Source organism: Petaurus breviceps, unplaced genomic scaffold, assembly GCF_028583685.1.
Source record: "Petaurus breviceps papuanus isolate PSGF00001 unplaced genomic scaffold, PetGlider_PUasm1.0 90842, whole genome shotgun sequence".
Lineage (NCBI taxonomy): Eukaryota > Metazoa > Chordata > Mammalia > Diprotodontia > Petauridae > Petaurus > Petaurus breviceps.
This window is the reverse complement of record NW_027187358.1, coordinates 14876525-14900631: the sequence shown is the minus strand read 5'-3', so window position 1 is coordinate 14900631 and position 24107 is coordinate 14876525. Positions and strand designations below refer to the sequence as shown.

At 33.5% G+C, this 24107-nt stretch overlaps 1 protein-coding gene across 11 annotated transcripts in view; it reads left to right on the top strand.

Moving 5' to 3' along the window:
• Nucleotides 1–24107, top strand: part of NRXN1 (neurexin 1) — a 1464789-nt gene that overhangs the window by 648115 nt on the left and 792567 nt on the right. For 9 of the 11 annotated variants that reach the window (XM_069071685.1, XM_069071684.1, XM_069071683.1 and 6 more), the window contains 2 exons: nt 6832–7035; nt 9629–9655. In XM_069071685.1, coding sequence (XP_068927786.1) covers nt 6832–7035; nt 9629–9655 — 231 coding nt within the window. The remainder of the gene's footprint in view (nt 1–6831; nt 7036–9628; nt 9656–24107) is intronic. The other 2 variants (XM_069071680.1, XM_069071678.1) reach the window with 1 other exon arrangement.

Genomic DNA, 24107 nt, shown 5'->3' with positions numbered 1-24107 from the left:
CTGGAAAACCAGCTTTTGAATCTTAACTTAGGTGACCTTGGGCAAGTCAATTAATTTTGATGGGCCTCAGCTTCCTTATCTGAAAAATGAAAGATTACACTTAATCTATTTAGTTATCCCTTATAGAACTGAATCTATGATCCTTTGAAATCATCTAGTATACGGCCTTCATTTCACCTGTAAAAATACTTAGGCCAAGAAAGACAAAGTTACCTGTCTGAGACTCCATCTCAAATACTAGAGCTTGAACCCAGGAAGAGTAAGTGTGTGGGGGCGGGGGGGGAGAGGTTTGTACTTGCATTCCAACCTCAACTCTGTTAGTGGCCACCTATGAGCCCTTGGTGAAGTTAGCTTGCCCTTCTCACCCTTTATAGGTTTGGTTCTTCTATAAAATGAAGGAACTAAATTAGATGACCCCTGTTCTCTCATCCAGTTCTAAATTCCATGGTTGTAATCTAATTTTCTAGCAATGTGCTTATTTTGTCTTCATTTTATGTGTGAGGAAATTAGGTTTATAGAGAACAACTAGCATTTATTATGTGCTTTCATTTTATAATGTGCTTATCTCATTTTATCCTCACAACAGTCGTGGGGGGGGATAGGCATTATCACTACCCCCCCCCCGCCATGCTCCAGATGAAGAAACTGGGATAGATAGAGCTTACATGCTCTTTTTACTCCCATATTATAGTTGAGGAAACTGAGGCAGACAGCAGTAAAGTGTCTGAGTCCACATTAGAATTTAGATCTTCCTGACTTCAGATGCAGAGCTCTGAGGTGAACTGATGTGCCCAGAGTCATGGCAGGACTCAAACTCAGGTCTTCTGCCTCTTGGCTTCTGCTATTTCTCTTATTTCATATCAGAATGTATGCCATGCTATTCAATATAACATTGATACCCCTTGTGGTCATATACCAATATGGATACCTCTTCAAGAAGGGAAAAAGTAGAAGTTGAGATATATTCACACTCAGTGTTATTACTTCAGAGGCAAGCTTGGGGGAAGGTAGAATAAACACTGATCTGAAAGTCAGTTTGGGTTTGAGTTCTGAGTCTATTCTGTGACCATGAACAAATTACATAACCTCTCTCAGCCTCAATTGTTGTTTCTTAATCTGGAAAATTGGGGAAAAAAAAAAAACTTAGAGTAACTTCCTTAGGTGTTGGAACAAAAATGTTTTTAAGTTGTCAAATACTATACAAATTTGCATAGATTATTATTACTTAATGGTCTTTGCCAACAACAGATAAGCCTTTTCATGTGATATTAAATATAGTTATAGATATTGAAGGAACTGAAAGGAAAATCAAGGTATTTTCATTTCAATGGATAATACAGTTATTTTCAGAAAACATGAAGTGATGTTAGAATAGCATATTCTAAATGAAGACTGGCAAATGAATGGTTTGTGTTAATATAATTGAAGGGTATTTATAATAAACAAAAATAATTTTCCTCTAAATCTATGTGCTAATTATATACGAGGAAAACTCCATCTCAAAATATATACATCAAACAAATTAGAAAAAACTCCCCAGAAAATGACAAACTGTTGTCAATATTGAACCCAGGCTCCTGCCACCTGTTTTGATGAAGCTTTTTTTTTTGTAAAGAGAAACTGAGAGTTTTTGGGTGATTTTAACATTTCAAAACCATTCTTGATTATATGTAAAATAAATACATCAATATAATCAGAAGCCTCATTTTACTTGTTTATGAAAACTCCAGCAGATGGAGGGACAGATGTCACAGCAATATAATTTGGCTTCTTCTCTGATTTTCATCGTAGATCACAATATGTGACTGCCTGTCGGCAGAGCCTGACACAGGTGTACACCTTAGGCTTCAACAAGGAATAATGCAAAGAAGCAAATTTATCAAACTTAACGACGAGAGGGAAGGAGACATAGAAGACAAAGCTGAAAATACCTTGTTCCCTTCCCTTTTGTTCCCCAGGGAAATATTTAATTGGAATGAGGTTTTTTAATAATTGTCTTTCGCAGGTAGATTAGAAAATGATCTCAATATTAATTTTAAACAAATAGCATAATCTTGAAATGTCAGGGCTTTATTTACCATTTATTTGGCAACTTCCAATTTCATCCTTGTCTAGTTTCCATTGCTTTTCCAAGTAAATACTCTCATCGTTATGAATCATGTAGAATTACACTTACATTTTTGTCAGTTTTTGGCATATGTAAAAAAAAAATTAAAGTTATATGGATGGGTAGTGCCTGTTTTGTTATATGTTTATATATAAAACACACAATTATTATTTCATCTGCTGCTTTTAAACGTGTCAAAGGTTACTTGTGTATTTTTTCCTATTTTTTATTATGAATAAACATGACTCCATGTTAATCTCTTATATTTATACTATAGAAATTCAGGATTATTTACAAAATAAAAAGCATTTTCCTTTTAGAAAATGAGATATCTTTCACTGAAATTGTGGATAAAAGGCTTTATTTACAAAATGCTTAAATTTTCAGCATGAAAGTGGGTCAATATCATCAAATGTCCAGCTTTTTTCCCTTTATGATATGAAATTAACTCAGTCTAACTAAAACTTTTCATCCAAATGCTTTAAAAATACTCTGTAGATTTAGGCTGTTGGTTTGGGAACAAGAGAGAGAAATCATTCATTCTTCTGAGAAGGAGGTGGTGGTGGTGGTGAATAGGTGGCATTTATATAACATTTTGTTTCAGAAAGCATTTTACATATATTATTTGATTTGATTCTCACAACAGCCTTTGAAGTAAAGTATTGTGAGTATTGCCTCCTTTTACAGATGAGCAAACTGTAGCTCAGAGAGGTTAAGTGACTTGCTTATGGTTATACAGATCCTATCATTGATGAAATTTGAACCCAAACCTTTCCTGACACCAAATCCCTTTTTATTTCCACTAAGCTGTGCTGCTAAAAAGTAATCAGTACTTTTTCCAACTTCAGAGTAAAGCTTCTTTCCTTCCTTCCTTCCTTCCTTCCTTTCTTCCTTCCTTCCTTCCTTCCTTCCTTCCTTCCTTCCTTCCTTCCTTCCTTCCTTCCTTCCTTCCTTCCTTCCTTCCTGCTTTCTTTTTCTTTCTTCCTTCATTTCTCACTTCCCTCCTTTCTCACTTCCTTCCTTCCTTATTTCCTTCCCTCCTCCATCTCATCATTGTGTTTCTCTCCTTTTCTCTCTTCCCATCAGGGTAATATTCAGTGTAGTAAATAAAGGGTGTATCTATAGCCATATCTACCTATTTTCAAACATGACTATGTAGAAGTATGGTTCTCAAGAGAGCTTTCAAGGGTCACATTAAAGATGAATCATTAAAGAGTCAGTCAAGGCTTACTGGCCTCAGCTATAGTAGAAGATATGCTCTATTACAAAAATTTGCCTTCTGCCACTAAAGGGGCTATTCTTTTTTTTTCTACTTTTTGGAGGGGGGGAAGGCAGGACAATTTGGCTTACGTGACTTGCCCAAGGTCCCACGGCTAGTAAATATTAAGTGTCTGAGGCTGTATTTGAACTCAGTTCCTTCTGACTTTCAGGGCCAGTACTCTATTCACTGCACCACCTAGCCACCCCTAAAGATGTAAATATCCTCTACACTGGGCCATACCTATCACCAATCTCACCATATCCCAATGAATTCCAACAAACCCCCATCGCTCAGTTTTAATTGATAATGTAATCATGAGCATCAGTTAGAATGTAGGATAGTTTCCAAATGGTAACATTACTCCATCTTCCCCTCAGGGATTTTGGTTGTGGTTCTTAATCATAATCAAGAGACCTGAATTCAAATCCCACCTCAGATACCTATTAGCCACATGATATTAGAGAATACATGTAATAAGTCTCTGAACCTCTATCTCCCTCTGTAAACTTAGAATAATAGTATTTATAGTATATACCTCATAAAGTTAGTGTAATGAAAGCATTTTATAAATCTTAAAGCACTATACAGATGTAAATTAATATTGTGGGTGGATCCTATGTAATATGAGTAAAGATTGGTGAATTTGAAATCAGGAGATAAGTTTAAACTTTAATCCTGTCATTTGGTCCCTGTGTGAACTTGATCACTCATCTTCCTTGGGTCTGAGTTTCCTCATCTGTAGAAGGGGATAGTTGGACTACATGAAATCTAAGGTCCAGTCTAAGTCTATGATTTTATAATCTAATTATCAAGTAATCCTAATATCACACATGTAAAGGGTAGAATAAGTTTGGATCTACATTAAGCAAAAACATTTTCGATCTTCACAAAACACTTGAATCAACTCCATGAATAAAAAGTGGAACCATTATTTCACATTTAATAAATTTAATAACTGTCCACTGGGTGGATTTTGTCATTTTGACCATTTGGGCATTGTGTAGCTACAGCTTCTAAAGTAAACTTACTTTTGTTTCCTTAAAGGATCTATAATTCTACTGGCTTGGGTTCTAGCTGTACTAATGAGCATCAAAATTTCTTTAAAATTTAATAGATGGCTTTGAAAGTTGCTGATATTTAAAAAAAATCTGTTGACTTTAGTGCAATTTATTGCCCTGTAAAAAATTTGGAAATAGTCCTCTCTGAACTTAGCTAGGCTGGTCCTTGGACAACAGCCACATAATGCATCACCATGGCCATACTTAAAACCCTAGCTTTAGAGGGTCTACCAGAGTGTTAGCTACACCAGTTTAGCCTTTGACAACATTTGCCATACAAGGCAGTAGAGGCAGACTTTGCTGAAGACAGAAGATATACTTCTTAATTTCATATAAATCCTCTCTTGTTAGGACTTTCGATTTAGACTATTATCAGTATTTACAAAGTGATTTTGGGAGGGAAGAGAGAGGGAAAGAAGTAATGTAAATCAGTTGAAAACCTGATTATTTTGAAAAATTAGTTGATAACAAGTTAATGTGACTGAATTTATCATTAATTTTTAAATTAATTAAAATTAACTATTTTTTAAATTAATGTTTATGAACACTGCAATTGATCTACCTGATATGACAATTGTTGGATGTAGTTTTGCTAAATACTTTCTATTATCCTTGACAATCTCTGATGATATAATTCATGGATAAACTATTTTAATCAACTAAAAATGATTTAAAGAGCGAACATTTTATTATGGATTCTATTCAACAAAATGTAAGTTTCAGAGTGAGTGGCCTTTTTATCTTTTTTGGAAAATATACTTGAGAAGCCATATGCCCAAAATACAAACCTGCTAATAAATATAATTACATCTGAAAAGCTTATCATTATGTTAACATTGATGTCAGGAAAATATCCTAATAATTTGTGCCATACAAAAATAGAATGGGCTTCCTTGGGAGCTATTGTTTTTCCTCTTCTTGGAGTTCTTCAAGTGAAACATGAAGGATGTCAACTTTTTGGTTTTGGTTCAGAAGAGATGCTTATTCAGCTACAATTTAGACCAGGTGGCCACTTGGCAGTCCTAACTCTAAAATCTTGGGAATCTGTGTTTTCAGATAGGTGGTTTAATACCTAATCATTGATGAATTAATTTAATTTCCAAATGTTTTTTCTTGTATTCTATTCTATTCTAAGATGTTACATAGCATTACCTAAAGCCACTCATATTTGTTTTGCAAAGTTTGACACCCATAGGGTGTAAATTATGGTCTCTTTTCAGAAAATAGCTTTTCAATTTATGACCAGTGGCTCTGTAATAAGTGGGACTTCTCCAGGTGCTGATTTGCTAATACTTTCCAAATTTACACCCTCAAAAATTCTACTAAAATGGTAATGTTAATGTTATAGCTCCTCCATACTCCTAAATCTACTTCTTCTAGGGTAGGTGTTTATCACCACCTTCTAGGGGTAATTATTTTCTTTCAGAGAAATGGGGCAGCAACACCTTGGCAAGGATGGTGCCATTTCTACTTAGTAATGTAGAAAAGGATTTAGAAAGGATACAGTTAAGGCAATCTTTCCTTCTTTCCTTTGTTCCTATGGATCAACAGTACTCACCAAAGTGATTAGAGGCAGCTATGAAATACAGGTCAGGGCAATAGATTTTGAGTCAGATGACATGTTTTCAAATGTCATTTTGCTACTTTTTAGTTATGTAACTTTTGACAAGTCACTTCAATATGCTGGATCACAGTTTTTGCATTTATAAAATGAAGAATGTGGATTAGATGGGCTCTGAAACATCTTCCTGCTTTATATTGTATGGATCATTGAAGAAATATTCCTAAAATCTTGGACTTTTAGAGCTTGAGGAGATTATAGAAATGTTCTAGCTCAATCTCTACATTTTGCTGAGGAGGAAACTGATTCTTAGCAAAGTAAGTGACTTGTTCAAAGTTGCCCACTAAGTGGCAAAGTGAGAAATGAAATCTTAATCCCCAGACTACTTCTAGTGAAGCATTCTGACTGCTATGCCATTTTCTCTTTCATTTTAGTCATTGGAAATTTTATCCTAATGTGGTCCTTGAAATGCATACTATTAACAATAATAAGTCAGTCTCCAGTGAATAGAGCACCAGCCCTGGAGTCAGGAGGATGTGCGTTCAGATCTGGCTTGAGACACTTAACACAAAAACTAGCCTTGTGACCTTGGGCAAGTCACTCAAACCCAATTGCCCTCCAAAAAAAAAAAAAGCAAAATAAAGTCAGTCTCACACTTCCATATGAAGTCTACTAATGTGAAATTTTCTTTTCAATTTTGAGAATTTGATAACTGAAAAAAAAAGGTTAAATTCACACATTCAGTGTGAATTGGGCACATTTCTAGTGTATGACCTTTCTTCCTTTGAAAAGTACAAGTGAACTAAACCAATAAAGACAATTTTACTTTCTCCCCTTTCTGCAGAGGCAACAGTCTTAAGTTATGATGGAAGTATGTTTATGAAAATCCAACTTCCTGTGGTGATGCACACAGAAGCAGAGGATGTGTCCTTAAGGTTCCGATCCCAGCGGGCCTATGGCATTCTAATGGCAACCACATCTAGAGATTCTGCTGATACTCTCCGCTTAGAGCTGGATGCAGGGCGTGTGAAACTGACGGTCAACCTAGGTAACAACTTCCCTTCCCCCATTGAACTAACATTTTTCACTGGGTTTGTTTTTGCTTGCAATCATTCACTTAGCAGCCTGTTTGCTATGGGAAGTAAACACATTTAATGATCTAATTTCCATTTTTTAAAGTTATTTTTATGTTTTTCTTTAAAATTTTACTTTTGCATCTTTTTGGTTTGCTTAACTCAGCCTAACATAACCTGTCATAGTGTAGCTCCTATTACCTCGTTGAGTGTTCTCAAAAGGAGAGCCCAATTTATCTTGTAATTTCTAAGGAAATATATAATTATTTTGAGTGTTGCAAACATAAATTTTTCAATTAATTACATTTAATTCACTGTTGCACTTGAATGTTGGTCAATCTATTTTTTATAAGTATCCCATATACCAAATATCTGATTTTCTTTTAGTGCTTTGGTACTCTCTTCTCTGATGGGCTTTTCCTTTGAACAGTCAGACAAGGTAGTAACCCATCTTCTCTGTTTTGAATTACTGTGTGGTGGTATTTTGCTATCAAAAGATAACCCACAACCCTTCAATGCCCAAAGTCTGCGGCCCTGAGCAAACAGCCATGTGAACACTAAAAACACAGACTCTTCTACAGAAAAATAATGCTTTCCTGGTTTAATTTAGAATTTATAAAGAACACTTCTAAGTTAACTACAGTAAAACCTCACATATATGGTTAATTTTGTAAGGAAAAAATTGAAAATAAAAAAGTCTAATTTATAGACTGTATTCAACTGTTTTGATTTCAAGGACAAGCATGTAAACTAACAGATAATAAGATGCTGTCAAGTACAGGCCAAACTAGAACTGTTTTAATGATTAGATAAGAATTGTTTCTAATTACCCTCTTTTTTAAAATGAAACTACATATGCATATATATTTTAAAATACTGGAGAACTTTGATTTCGTAGGTAGGCGAAAGATTTTTGTTTAAATCTTGTAGAAGGTGGTGATTCCCTTAACAAATATTTCTTCCTAGATAATGCAAAAGGAAGCATACCCAAGGTTTATAAAGATAATTACCAGCTCCAAATTGGAGGGGTCCAAATGCATGAGGTTTTACTGTACTTACAGTATATTTTTCTTGTGGTTCTAAACTCATAGGCTGTGCTACTTTGCTTATGATTTCAAAATGGAAATACAAAAGTAATGAGAATGCAAAAGAAAGTTAAATTAAGAATGGCTTAGGTTTAAGAAAACAGTAAGTTGTTTTTCATTTTTTGAAGTCCTTAGTTAAGAACGATGGCACTGTGTCATGAGGTATACAAGATATGAAAATCCCACCGAAATCCTCAAATTGTGCTAGGTAATGGTAGGTAATAAAAAGTAAAATATGTAGAGTCTGAATACTTTGGAAAAGCAAGGAAAAGTCAACCTATGAACTGCTTTTTTCTTGACTGTTCTCTTAGAGTTCCCTCTAGTGGCACCATTTGATTACTACATGATGATTAAAAAAAAAAACAACTTTAAAGGAGTTCTACTTTAAATAAAGAACAACAAAACTCCTACTCTGTGTCCTCATTAAATGGGGATAGATCCTCCCTCAGCAAAGCATTCTGTGGAAAGAGTTGTGTAAGTGCTGGTCCCTGGCTGTTTGCAACCACTTTTCTGATGCGGTTGACGACACATGACAAACTCAGCTATATGGAAACAGAATCTAGGTTTCTATTTTTCATGCTCCCCAAAGGCATTAAAAACACACACACACATCAAAAAAAATCATCCCAAATGCCCTTTTAAAAAATTCACTGTCCATTAATATAGTATGTAGTAACCAGAAACAATTTGCTTTATTGGATATGCTTTAAAATGTTAAGTAATCAATTATTATTCGAGAGCAATTTTCACACAAAAATCACATTGTTAGCCTGCCAGAGAGGAAAAAATATGAAAAGAGACCAGTGGGAAAGAAAAGATCTGAGTGGGAGTAAAGGCTTGGGTAAGCTGAAGAAAGTGTACCCCATTGAGTGCCAATGACACATGAGGATGCCTTTCCTTGGCCTATTAACATAAACCATAGAATCCCACCTATAATTATGTGGCAATAATTTGTGTCCATCCATATATGTAGAATAAGAAATACCCTAGTTGCTAAAGGAAGTGATTACAGCTTATTCTATTTAAGAACTTCCATTCAGAAAAATCCTGGAAGCCTTTGTGGGATACTGGATCTCAGAGGTCCCAGATGTCTGAGCCTAGCTGGGACTGCTCTCTACCCCATTGTGACGGAGCACTTTTTTAATTACATGGAGACCAACTCTCTGTTCTTTCACAGATGGGAAAAAAGTTGCAGCCTGGCTAAGTCAAGCATCTTTGACTGTTAAGAATGATTTCTTCACTTAGATTTGTCACCATGTAGCTTTGTTTGAAATTGGCCATTTTTTACCTTTTATTGTTGTTTCAACAGTGAAGTTTTATGGCAATAATTCTGGGTTACAGCAGTATGTAAAGAAAAATGACATGGAGTGGCCATATTTGCATGTGTCTGTCCCCGGAAGGGTGGACTGTGATTTTATTGGATGTCTGCAGCTATTACCTTGAAGGATAAATTTTCATTTTTCATCTATTCTTCCCCATCTAGATTGTATCAGGATTAACTGTAATTCCAGTAAGTGCCTATTCAAAATTTTTAAAATGTTATTCCTCCATTATAAAATGATGTAAGCTAGTTGAAAAAAATAAAGTGATGTGTAGAGTTTCCAAAAAACCATTACCTCACTCTTGAAGTACTCCAACTCATCCTATAGGTGTAAAAATTCATTGTGATCTTTCTCTAATTGAGCAGTTTCTCATGATCCTTCTTAAGTTTCAGTGAGAAAGAAGGTGACAAGAATTCTGTAAAAACCAACTACAGAGATGGTACATTCATCCCTTTGTAGAAGTGGTATTATAATTTGTCTACTTCTAGTTGATGTTTCTAGTCTTTTCATGAATGACCAGATACCAGAGTAATTTCAGTCAAGAAACTTATTTCTCCTTATGTACAAAAAGAGAACATTGTTCTGTATGACCCCTAAAGTCCCTTGCAATTATAAATCTATGGTCCTGTGAGCTTCCTATTTCTTATTTTTTACCTCACATTTCTTATTGAAGTCAGAGTCCCTTAATTCCCATGGTTTTGTGGCTTCCTTTATGAATTATCCTAAAAAAAAAGACTTAGAAAGAAAGTTATCTTTCTAAGTCTGTTATCAATAGAATCTTTAAAGTGTTTCCATGTCAAAAATTAAATTTACATAATGGATTTTTACACCTTAATCATATAGCTATAAAAACACCTTTAAATTTGAACATTTATTATGGTGATATGCATGCCAATGATTATGTCAGAAAGTAGATGCATGGAAAGAAGCTTATTTAAAATTTGGATTATAGCACATGAAAGGAGAATGGACTGTGATTTTATTTGGAGTCTGTATCATTTACAGACTGTCTTTGAGTAATATTACATCATTGAATACTTTTTTTTAGTTTTATTCTTGAGATTTTGTCGACTATATTATAGACACAACTGATATTAACATTTAAAGTTTGTCTTTTTTTTTAATGGTACTAGTAAACTATCCATCCTTTTTTTTTTGAGATAGTAGACCAAAATGTTTTCTTTAACCTTAGTGAATCAATGATGAATGAAAGTCCATGGGTCCAAATATCAAAATCATTGACCATACATCTATTCATCAATAAATTATCTGAATAAGAACAAAAAACAGGTTTTATATTAGTTCAAGTGAAAAAAAGCAACAAAAACAAAACTTTCCTAATACAGAAGCAAAAGTGATTATTAAATTAGCCATTTGAAATTCCATTGATTGCCCTTAAAATGGTTTACTTTTCACTTTTTATTACTTTTCTTAAAATAACCTCTCAAATTTAGTAAGTTGACTGAAGCATTAATTAAACTGGTAAACTGTATACTTGCTGTCACTTGTTAAAAATCCCATAACGAAAATTCCTTGGTAGGTGACAAATGTATTTGCTACTACCCTCTACCTCTTTTGAAAGAAAAAATAGTTTCTCGGCCTAATCTCACAGTTCTACTTTTGCTCCAGTGCTCCCCATGACCATAGTGGCTCTCACAAAGTATCTTTTCTCAGTAAATACTTTCCCTCTGCAAATCAAGCAGATGATCTGTATTTCTTCAGAATTTAAAGAAAATCCATTCATGTCAGAAAAGAATGTTCTTTTCTAGACATTTCAGTTTTGTATATAATAATTTATTTTAATTTAGAATAAACACATAACAACTCTTAGAATTAATAACCTTGATTTTAAAACATCTGTCTAATGAAAAATAGAACTATTGATGAAATTAAGAATTTTTAAGTCTATGAATTCTATGTTGTATATATATATATATGAAAAAACAATGCTTTTTGATATTCATATCTTTTAAAAATTATCTATTCCTTTTGTTAAATATTCTTTTCCTCATTTGGGTACTAGTGGGAAAAACTTAAGTTTCTCTCCTTACTAAACCTACTTCTTTTCTCTATATTTTCCTGGCATTTCATCGTTGGTATTTTCTATTATTTCATCTTTGTCTTTGTTATAAAATTCATTATACAATTCCTTCAATGTTGAGATAAACCTGCTATTTTCTTGTTTTGCTCTCTGATTTAAAAGAAAATTATTTGTCCGGCACCAACCACTGAAAAAAGACAGGATTGTAGACATGTATGATTTTCTGCAACCTAGAAGACATATGTACCTTTATTGAATTATAGATTCATGGCTGTCTTTTTTTCAGAAAAAAAGAAAGAAATCTCAGCAAAGGTTTTGTGAGATTAGCTTAACCATAAAACAAAAAAAGAAAAAAATTATAATAAAATACCATAATGCAAAGCAAGAAAAAATTAAAATCAATTATAGATCTAATTCAAAATGAGAATGCAATGTTAAAATTTAAGATGCCAAGTTTTAATAAGAACTTCTATAATTAAATTTCCTCATTTGCCTCCATCTACCATTCCTCCAGAAATCTCTCTGCTGCTTCCTCTACTTCTTAACACTTTTCCTGCTATCTACATTAATAGGAAGTAAGAAGTTCCTTCATCAGGAAAAAATAAAAAGCTAAAATTCAGATCTTTCTATTTTCAGAGATTTTATGATAAATTGGGGAAAATGGCATGATGGGAAAGCAGGAGGGCAGAGGAGTATCTGGGCACACACATGGGCTTTTTAGATTTCCAGAGATTTCTATCAGCCCTGTATTTGGCACTCAAATTCAATATCTGAAACCTTTAGGAATTGCAAAGAGGAAAGATCCCTTTGTCACTTTCCCTAGGGAAAGAGCAAATTTAAATTTCATGCTGTATTTCTATTTGGCAGGTCCTGAGTTGCCACCATTTATTCTGACTAGAAAATAATAACAGTCAAAAACTTCAGAATGGTATAATGGACTCTGTTGCCCTTCCCACATTGAGTTCACTTTCCTATTTTGAGAGAAGCCTTTTTTTAAAAAAAAAAAGGCATTTTCTCTATTAACAGGTGACATGTCAGCTTTGATAGTTTAGATTACAAACTGACCATTATTTCACACATTCCCAGGCCAAACAGAGTTCTTTTATGTGAATTATATCATTTGTCATTGTCTAAACGTGTCTGGCATTTGGAACTTGCAATCTACTTGACTTATCAGAGTGAGATTATATGCCTTGTCCTCCCCAATACCATTGTCATGGTGGGTCTGAGAACATGAAATAGATAGAGGGGCTCCTTGCATGCCAAATCAGAATATCGCCTTTCATCTTCTTTTTATCAAGTATTCAGAAAGATGCTTTTTCCTGACCAAATAATCTCATGGACATTCCTAATATAGCTATGACATTTGAATGAAAATGAGAGAGGTTCTTTATTCTACAAGTTCCTTAAACACCTATGGAGCTTTTCATAATCAGAAAGATGAAATTGAATCATTAAAGGATTCATGGAAAAAATGCTACCAAACCATGATACCTTGTATTAATCATAAGGGGAATCTATATAAAATATTTTATGAGAAACATAGTCATTAAAAAGAAATTAATAGAGAATTACAGTTTCATATAGAATTCTTTTTTTACTTGATATTAGTAGAGTTCAGAATATTTTAAATAGGAAAAAAAATTCTCCTGAAATCAAAAAAGTGGTATTGTTTTCAGATAACTACAAAAATACCAATCAATGATTAACAAATAGTGGGAAAATGTGAATCATATATAATTATCCCATGGGTTATCTTAGGTAAATGATGGCTGACTTGTTATTTATACAAATTTATTATCTTAAAAAAGGTTTAAACATTTCCTCTGCAATCTTGTTAACATGAGATTTTCTCCCTCATAGGTAGTCCAAAGTAAAATTTGGCCAGAGTTGTGTATAAATTACCACTGATTATGAATTAGTAGTGTTCAATAATTTCTTGCTGTTATTCTCTGAGCCAGAATTCTCAAGATGGTGTGGTACAGATAAATGTTTCCACAGCTTAATCTCCATAATACATCTCTCGGAGAATACTCACTACATTGTTTATTGCTGTTACTTTAAAATGTTTGTCCCAAATTTGGAGGCATCATCATATAATAAAAAGAGCAATGGGTCTTGAATGAGAGGACGCGGCTTCCAATTTTGGCAGACACTTAGTACCTGTGTAACCTTAAAGGTGCTCTTTCTCCTCTTCATCCCTCATTTTGGTCCCTGGTAATATAATTCTGAGATCTCTCCAATCTCTCAGTGTTTGATCCGAATCGTACTCATAGTTCCCTTTTATTCTCCCCTTAAAGATTTTAGTGTTATAATTTGATATTTACCCATTTAGTAGATTTGAATATCTAGTTTAGTCCTATCAAATATAGGTTAAGAACTGTCTATATTCATATCACATAACCAGCTCCTTTAAATATGAAACAGATGTCTAGTGCTATCTCAAATTAGTGTTAGGAATACAAATTTCCCCTCACCAACTACCATAAAATTGTTTCTTCTTTGCGTGACACACAACCCTGCCAAGATCTGATACACCTTTCCAGACAAAAAAAGCCTCGGGCCTAGATTTTGCATTGTAATTGTCTGATTCTGACCAATGCCCCTCAAATGACTTTCTTTTAAGAAGGTTTCTTTTTTCATTAAGCATCTATCTTCTTTCTATCTCTTCATTCTTTTCCTAATCTCCCCATATCTTCTTCTCTTTCTTTTTTCTACCACACTACCTTTCTTCTTCATATTAAGCTATTCTGTCTTCTTTTCCCTTTATTTCCTCCCTCTGTAACCTTTACTTTTCTAATTCCCCCTCTGCCCCTTATTTACCAAGCCTTATTTGGCTTTCATAGATTTTTAACATATAAATATAAATACACATACACCTACACATAAATGGAGGAGTGTGCTCTTAAATATTTAACAACCAGCTCTCAGGAGAAAAAAGTAGATGCAACATACTTAAATTCAATTTGTCTTAGTAACATTTCCTTCATCACTTTTATAAGTCTAAAGAAATAAATAAAATCCTAACTTGAGACTTCACAAATTTCTGGGATGTAAATGCTTACACTGAAAATTTAACAAATCTGCTCCCAAGAGACAGTTTGGAATGCCTGAAGCACAATCCTGTGCATATTTATATATACACATACACATGAGCATGTCTGTTTTCTTTTCACCTTCAAGACATATTTGGACTCTTTCAAATTTCCTGGAATATAGTTTATCAAATTCAAACAAAAAATAATTGGCAGTAACTTATAAAAGTAGTCAAACTTTAGCAGTTTAGCAAATGTTTATGGTATTACAAAAAGCTAATGCTATTAAAATTAAGTCCATGAATAATTTCCCATAAAAGTGTCTAGTAGTAGATTTCAATTGCTTGTATTTACTACTCAGTTTCTAAATATGGAAAAGAGAAGGAATCTTAATCTACAAATGCTTAACTTCTCTATTTGGCTAGAATGTAGAAAAGAAAGCTATGTTACTTGAAAATGTTCTTTGATGGATTGCTCAAGTGGATAATAAAATTCATGTATTATCATTTTATTACCAGATGAAAAGGTAGTCTGGATATCAGTTATTACCCCCTTTTCTTATCTTGATATAGATGGGAAAGTAATAAAAAGATGAGAAATGTCAACCAGTAGCATTTAAACTATATTAGATTTCTTTCATCTTGCTGCATTGGCAGCAGACTGCTTAAGAAGATGCGAGGGGAAAATAATATTTGTTCAAATGCAACAAATAAAATATTTTGAGTATGACTCTAAAGGCCAAGAGCTAGTCTTTGAAAAGCACATCTCTCTAGTTGTCTTCGGTACATCCCAGATAATAATAGCTTCATGTTGATCAAGATTTTTCTATCAACATAACAGTTCAACAAGCATTTGCTATACACCTACTACTGTGTATGAAGCATTGTATTAAGCACTGAGGACACAAAGAAAAGTAGCTCATGACCTATTCAAACAATTATATACAAATAAGTTATAAACAGGATAAATCGGAGACAATCCCCATGTAAAAGCACTAGCAATGAAGGAGAACAGGAAAGACTTCTTGTATATGGTGGGATTTAGCTAAGACAAGGTAAATCAAGGAAGCCAGGAGACAGAAGTGAGGAGGCAGCATTCCTGGCATGAGAATTAGACCATGAAAGTGTAAAGGGTTGGAAGAGGGAGTGTTGTCTATCAAGAGTAGCAAGGAGAGAAAGGTCATAATCACAGAATACAGATAGGAGAGTTAAGAAAACTGGAAAGTGAAGAAAGTAAAAGGTTATAAAGGGTGTCAAAGTCAAACAGAGGATCTCATATTTGACCTTGGAGGTAATAGAAAGCCATTGCCATTTACTGAGAATGACAATGATGTGGTCAGATCTGTGCCTTAGTAAGACTACTTTGATAGATGAATGGGGGATAAACTGGATTAGAGAGAGACATGAAGCAGGCAGACCAACCAAAAGGCTTTCACAATAATCTAGGCATGAAGTAACAGGAGCTTTGCTAGGATAATGACAGTGTCTGAGTAAAGAAGGAAGCATATAAGGGAAAATGCTGTAAAATGTTGGGAATCAGTAGGACTTGCCAACAGTGTGTGGAAAAGTGAGGAGTTGAGCATGACACCTAGGTTGCAAGCCAAAGTGACAGTAAGTAATGTAATGGTATCTCTGATAGTAACAGGTAAGTCAGAAAGATTCAGAAATTAATGTCATGAGTTAAGTTTTGGAGATGTTGATTTTAAGCTATTATGGGACATCTAGTTCAAGATATTTGATAGGCAGTTGGAGATGAGAGACAGTTCAAGAGAGAGGTTAGGGCTTGAAAAATAGCATAGAGATGATCATTGAAACTGCTGGAGTTGATGAGATCACCAAATGAAATAATACAGAGGAAGAAGAGAAGAGGGCCCAGGACAAAACTCTGTGGGATGTCCAGAGTTAGCAGGCATGAGAGAGTGTGATGATAGAGGAAGTAATCTGGAGAAGATGGGATCAGAAGGGACCACTTATGCATGTAGAAAGGTTTTCCTTGACAAGGAAAATGGCTACCTATTCATGTGAGGAGGTAGTGGAGGATAGTATCTGAGTAATGGGAGATGGAAGAGGGGATAAAAGGCAACTCTTAGAAAATGGCCTTAATATTTTTTCATTGAAATATGAGGTAAAATTATCAGTTGAGAGGGGAGGGGAAAGCTGGGATGTCTAAGGAGGGCTATAAAGGCTTGGAAAAGCTACCGAAGAGAGTGGGATGTAGAGTCCATCACCTAAGGAAATGAGTAGATGAAAAGGAAAGTGCATAAAGGAGTATAAATATAGAAAATTGAGCCAATGGCCTAAGCCAAAAGGGCCTAAGAAAGAGAAGAGGGAAGGTAAATAACCTCCAAAAGAAACTTAAATAAATTAAGACCTGAAGGGTAGAAAAGCAATAGAAAAATATTGAAAAAAAAAACATGAGTCTATGTTGCCTGAAGGAGATTGGTGTGTTCCAGGTAAATGAATAGGACAAAAAGAATTTAAGTAATGGGAACTAAATTAAGGGAAGGCCAGTGTTACTTCATCAAAAGTATAACTTTTAAGGAATTTTTATAAAAAGAAATTTTTGGAGGTTTAGCTTGTTTACATTTAAGGCCACACAAGTTTATGAATAAAAGAATTATAGGATAAAAAGAAATTTAGACCATTTTTATTTATTTACTCATGTTCACACGATTACATGAACAGAAACAACAAAATGTCCCAGATATTTTGCTGTGTTCTCCCACGTACGTTAATTAACCTCCTCAGTTTCCATGATTTTACCCTATATCAATCTTTACTCTATATCAGTCACTCAGTAGAATAGTCACACTTGAGATCTCACTATCACCCATAACTGTAACTGAATTATTATTATGTTCCAAATAAATGTCATATTGAAGAAAGTTTATTCTTGTCCACTTCCCTTGCTGAAAGAGTTGGATGAGGAATAAGGAAAGCGAATGTTGGTAGAAAGAATCAAAAAGTTTGGAAGGAAGAGCTAGAGAATACAAAAGAAAGGGAGAACTGCTCTTTTCTGACCAACATTTCCAATTAGCTGGTTGTTTTATCCTGAAGAGGATGTTTTCTTTGTGTAAAATGATGGAGGAGGGAAAGATGAATGGTGGGATGAAGGGTCAAAGTCTTCAGAAGTTTTTACCTTCTGCAATCATTGCCTGGGAAATGAACGTCTTATTTTTGTGAAAAATACCTTGAAGATTTTCATTAAGGATGATATTGGTGAGGAGGGGAGGGTTGCTTCTTTTCTTCGAAAAGGAAGCATTGCTCTCAATAATGTTATTACCTCTAAGTTTATTGAAAACTGACAATGAATTCTGAACTCCTAACTCAGCAGTTGGAAGATATTTGCATTGTTCTAAAATGTTAATGCCTTCAAAATTAAGATGGAAAATAATTTTTCAGTGAATGTTTTAAAGAAATAATAAGATTAAAATTTTGCAAGTTCACAGTTCTGATGAGCCTTGACACATAATAAAAAAAAATACATTGAGTTCTCTCCCTACCATACTGCTAGATGCATCCATTCATTCAGCTTATTACTAGAACTTTAGACCTTTTTTTTTTTTTAAGCAATCGGGGTGAAGTAACTTGCTCAAGGTTACATGGCCAGGTGTTTCTGGGTGGATGCTAAGTGTCTGAGCCCGGGATTCGATCTCCAGGTCGTTCTGACACTGGAGCCAGTGCTCTTACTCGCTGTGCTACCTGGCCGCCCCTAGACCTTTTTTTCTTATTAAAATAAAATCTCATTAATTCAGTCTTTCCTAATTCAGAGTTTCATCCTTCAGACAGGCCTGAGCTGAATTATATAGCTATCTATGAAGAAAGGGATTGTTAAATAAATTAATTGTGTAAACAAAGTTATAGGGAGAATATTTAAATTGCTTAAGAGAAGGAACTTTTCAAGTATGTTCCCAAAACAGATTTATACTATTGTTAGGTTAATTAGAAATTATACTTATCTATAAACTGAAACTAGTTCTCTCTAATATGCCTAGAATACCTGTCAGCCTAGAATATTTGAAAAAGTTAAAAATTGCATTTTTGAAAAAAAATATTCTGACTTGACATACCAGTTCTAACTCTACTCCCTTCAAACTCAGCTAGAAGTAATGTATTTAGTTAACAATAGCTAAACCTAAAAATTGTAGAGTATGATGAAAATATCCTTCAGCATATCAACAGGCTAACTTATGTAGTGCCTTTAGCTAATGTCTGGATTTTATTGAGCATTACATTTTAAACATAAAGAAGGCAACAAGGACTTGATAGAGGAGAAAGTGGAGAAAAATAGGGAATTTCCACTGAAAATGTACAATTCTACAATTTATTTTACCCCACCATTGTTGACTTTGGTCTAATACTGATACAGAAGAAAGATGGCAAAGTGATGGTCTTTGCCATTTGAAAAGCTAATTAAGGAATACTAAGCATTACTCATTCTGTGGAAGAGAGTTCTCTTTTTCTTTCTTTCACCCTTCCCTCCTACCACAATCAATATTGGGTTTTCTTTTTCATGTCCCTATTTCCGGAAAATGATTTTCATTGCTTCACAAGCTTTTCCCATTATATATTTGCAAGTATGCTCAGCACATTTTTTGAACCACACATCTAATTTCATTGGTATGAGCAACTCTACTAAATGCAGGGTGTCACACAATTTCTAATTTTTAAAGAAGGTTATCTGAAGTACCAAAAGGCTATTTGACTTACCCAGGATCAATTAGCCAGTATGTGTTAGAGGGAGACCTTGAACACAGGTCTTTCTGACTCTAAGATTGGCTCTCTATTCATTTTGCCACATTGTCTCTCATAGTCCTATTGAGATGAATTATTTGACATTCATTTGTATTTCTCTAGTACACTTCTAGGACAGTTAAGGTCTATGTAGAGATTCAGGAATGAACAGGTAAGTCATTAACAATACTTCAAATACTTAGATATTTTCTTTATTTAAGTAGATTTATTCAAAAAGAATAATTGAGGATATATGTAGTCAGTGAAACCATAAAACAAAATCATATCATATGATCAAGAAATGGAGAAACTATTAAATACAAGAGTGCTTCTAGGCAAAGAAGATAGTGAAATAATATTTATAAATAAGACAGAGAGTAAGAGAAACTTTAGTCATTCAAGTCACTCAATATAACATCAATTCGATTTAATCAAGAATGCTTAGAAAGGAGCTATTCATTTGGAAATATAAAATAAATAGACAAAATGTGCTAAGAGTTTGTCCTATACAGAGGACAAAAGATCCAAACCTGGAAACGTACTGAAAATCACAATAGACTCTAGATTACATAATTTCAACAACAACAGAGCTCAAAATCTTTGTTTATATTTATGATCATTTTATCTTCATTCAGTGTTGTCTACATGCAGCCATTTGCCATCTTAAATATGCTTTGGAATCAGGTGGAGGCACATAATATATATATATATATACATGCATATATATATAATACACACATATATGTTTGTTATTTATATTGTGAACATGCATATGTGTATATATGTGCAAACATGTAAGTTCAATCTTGACTCATTAAATATTGATTGCTTTTTCTCTCAGATTAGCCAATTGAATTAACTTCTCAATCAAAATGGTCTATCCAGGCCTAAATTTAGGTATATGTTTTATATTTTTATTGATTTCAGAGGAAATAAATAGAAACCCAGGGTAATATTTTCCTCCTGATCCATTGAAACCAAATCCATCAATGTAATTCTGAAACTATGCCATGTAATTTTGATTTCTAATACATTTTACCTTCTCATAAAAATGGCCATTTACTACATGGATCCCCATATTTGTAGCATACTAAATGGTCATATGCTTGTTTGAATTAATCTGCTACTTACTTGACACTTGGATGAATCAATGTTCTAATCTATATGGATATTTCATCCAACAGTGCAGTTCACAACCTGTCTATACCTGTCTATCCTATGAAATTCTTGTCCGTATTTTCCATTAAATCCTCCAAAGAGGACCTTGCATATAGTTTCTCCATTTCTTGATCACATGATATGATGTTGTTTTATGGTTTCACTGACTACATATATCCTCAATTATTCTTTTTGAATAAATCTAGTATTGTTAATGACTCACCTGTTCATTTCTGAATCTCTAAATAGACCTCAACTGTCCTAGAAGTGTACTAGAGAAATACAAATGAGTGTCAAATAATTCATTTCAATAGGACTATGAGAGACAATGTGGCAAAATGAATAGAGAGCCAATCTTAGAGTCAGAAAGACCTGTGTTCAAGGTCTCCCTCTAATACATACTGGCTAACTGATCCTGGGTAAGTCAAATAGCCTTGTGTTTGGGCTTTCCTCTGTATGTCTTGGCACCTGAGTGGATAACACTGTAAAGTGTCGGACACCTATTGATTATCCATGGCTTTCATTATCTTTCTCACTTATCTTAGATTCAGTCTCTCTGTCTTCTCTTTCTCCATATCTGTATAGAATATACATACATATATCGTATATGGTATACATGTATATGATACATGTATATGGTTAAAATACACAACTTATTGACCTTAGAATGAACTAAAATCAAAGATGAGGTTTTTACAAACCATTTGCCCACCATTTCAAATGCAAGACAGATTTCTCAGTAGTCTCTGAAGGGACCATATGAACATTATCCCAAGATTTTGGGAAATGTTCCAAATATGAGTGACCTTGGGTGTGTAGGTACCTCTGTAAGTCTGTTATAGCCTTTGGGCATGTGCTGTTTTAATAATAAATGAACTAAAAACCTAAAGGCCTGAATGAGAGCTGATATAATTTCTGTATAAGAGAATTGTTAGAAGACAGGCAGACAGACATTACTTTTCCTTTTTACCTGTTAGTTAAATCAACATCAAAGACGCTCCAAATTCCTGTCTCCTCAACAAATCAAACTGATTTGGCACATGGTTTAATTGTTGCATAGTCACTGCTACAGCTGGGTGACCACCTGTTTCCAAGTGCTTCCTAGGGAGTAAATTGAGTCATTGGTTTCAGAGGACATTGAGTCAAAGACAATTTTAGGCAAAAGAGTAACAGAAGAATTTTTCAAATGGAGAAATAATATTCATCAGGCAGAAACACATGGAGTCCAAGCCAATGACTAAATGTAAATATTATATAATAAATAAGTTAGTGTTGATGATATGAGACAGTTTTAGATGCAGCACTGATAGTTTTAGATGCAGCACTAATAGATTAGATGATGATGTTTTGAAGAAACAAACCAGGAGTTTGTATTTTTAAAAGGTGTATTGATGTTTTTGCGAAGTTTAGTTGATTAATACTAATCTGCATATTTTAAGTCAGATACATAAATCGGAGTCCTTCTTTTAAAATACATATAGTCTACTATGAAAAATTATAAATAATGAAAAGAATTATGTTCATTGCCAATCGTCATCATTCACCTGATCAAATTAATTAGAAAACAATGTAATTGATGCCATCCAGTTAGCCCAAAGAAGCATATTAACAAGATAATTCAGTTCATTCCTCTAGGCCTTATTTGTCTCTGGTACTCTGTTAAGAATTTGCAATGTTTGTACTGATTACTAGGAAAACTTAATGTAAACAAGAACTTATAATAAATATTAGGAAAGGAAGCAAGAAATAGACTTACCCAAATGATCCCCCAATTTAAAAGGAAGTAGGATATATTTGTATTTATTTTCTTTTTATTGTTTCTTTCTATTTTATGTATCTTTATGTCTATCTTAAAATATAAAATATTAACTAATTCATAATTTTCAAAGTTTGTCATTTGGAATATTTAGGATTTGATGAAAAAGTTACATATATAGTACATACATACATAAAGACTTTCAGCACAGAGCTAATCTAATGGCAATAATCCTAAAATCCACACAACCAATCGCTGAAAGAAGAAATAATGTATTTGAGGATATAAATAGGCTTGATCTTTACATTGTTGAATATCAGTCTCTCTACTCTGCTCACACAGTACCAAAGCAAACAACCTTCAAAAACATACATAGAACCAATTAGATTTTCCATCTTTTCCAAAGATGTTTTGTAGTTATGCAGAAACAACTTGAGATATATTTTAGCTGGTACTTTTATAACCCTCTCTTTTATCTCTTTTTAACCAGCATGTTTTCAGCTTAAAAGAATAACCCAAGAGAACATTAAACATTAAGCATACGATTTCATACCTGCTATGAATTGTGCTTTATGCTAAATGAGAGTGTGAATTTAGTAAAACACTAAAAAAGTGTATAAAATTCTTACAAATTATAACAAAATTGTTAAACAAATTGTAAACAAAATTATTACAAAAATAAAATGGTACTTTGTGTTAAATGAGAGTGTAAAGTTAGTAAAATAAAGTCACAGTCCAAATCTTTCCTTTCATTAAAATTAGGTCTTTTGAAATCCATTTATTTAAACATTAAAGATAGGCTGGCAAAAAAAAAGGTATATTTTAAAACTTTCTCTTAGCAAGTTTTTTTTTTTAGTATAAGTTCATTTACACTTTGGTGTTCAGAAAGGGTATAATATCTTTAATAAAAGTTATTTTTCTTCATGTTGATAAATGTTTATTGCTGAGATATTTATCTTGATGTGGCATAAATGGGCACAATCAATATCAAAGACATCGAGGCAAAATGGGTTTCAAGATAATATATAACAAATTGCTTCTCTGTCACTTTAGGAGGTTTACCTACAACCTAATTAAAAGTGATTTGTATCATTCTGAATTCTAACTTGTCACATATGAATTCCTGATGCCATTATACAATTTGAACATACACATGCATGCATGCACACATATGCAGAAACATTCAAAAGACAGGAACTTTTGATAGATTTTAAGGGGAAAAGAATTAGGGTTGACAAAGAAAAAAATCAAAATTAAGTCCCCATGCATTATTTCCATACATCCATTCAATTCAATCAAATTAAAATCTACTGGGCACTTAATAAATGCAATGGCATATATTAGTTGAGGTAGTTTGTCATAGTAAATAACTATTTGGCTTTAGAGTAGGGAAGAACTGGATTCAAGTCATTCCTCTAACACATACTACCTCTATAAACATGGCAAGTCTATTAAACTTTGTATACTCTAGACAACTCAATAGAAGTGTAAATTACAGAATTGTTTATCGAATCTGTTGAGAGAGTTTTCCATACCAACAAAATGGCAGGCATGTAACAATTTTTAAAAATTAAAATAAAAAAACTGAACAATCAGGCATTACAGACAATATCTTTTATAGGTGTTCTCTATAGACATTCAATGCATATTAATATGAAGATGAATCTGATGAATTTTTTATCCAAAAACTAAGGTATTTTCTTTAATTTACCAATTTTCACATTGCTGAATTTGAAATCTTTGATATGAGATTCTATAGTTATTGCTCAGGTAAATGAAGTCTATTATAAAAGGCATCTTTGAAAGAAATGGAATACTTTTCAACAGCTGTCTATGTTTCCTTCAACAGGGAGGAACATTTTCTCCTGATCCCCCCGCCCCCTACACACACACACACATCCATGGAGTCAAATCAAT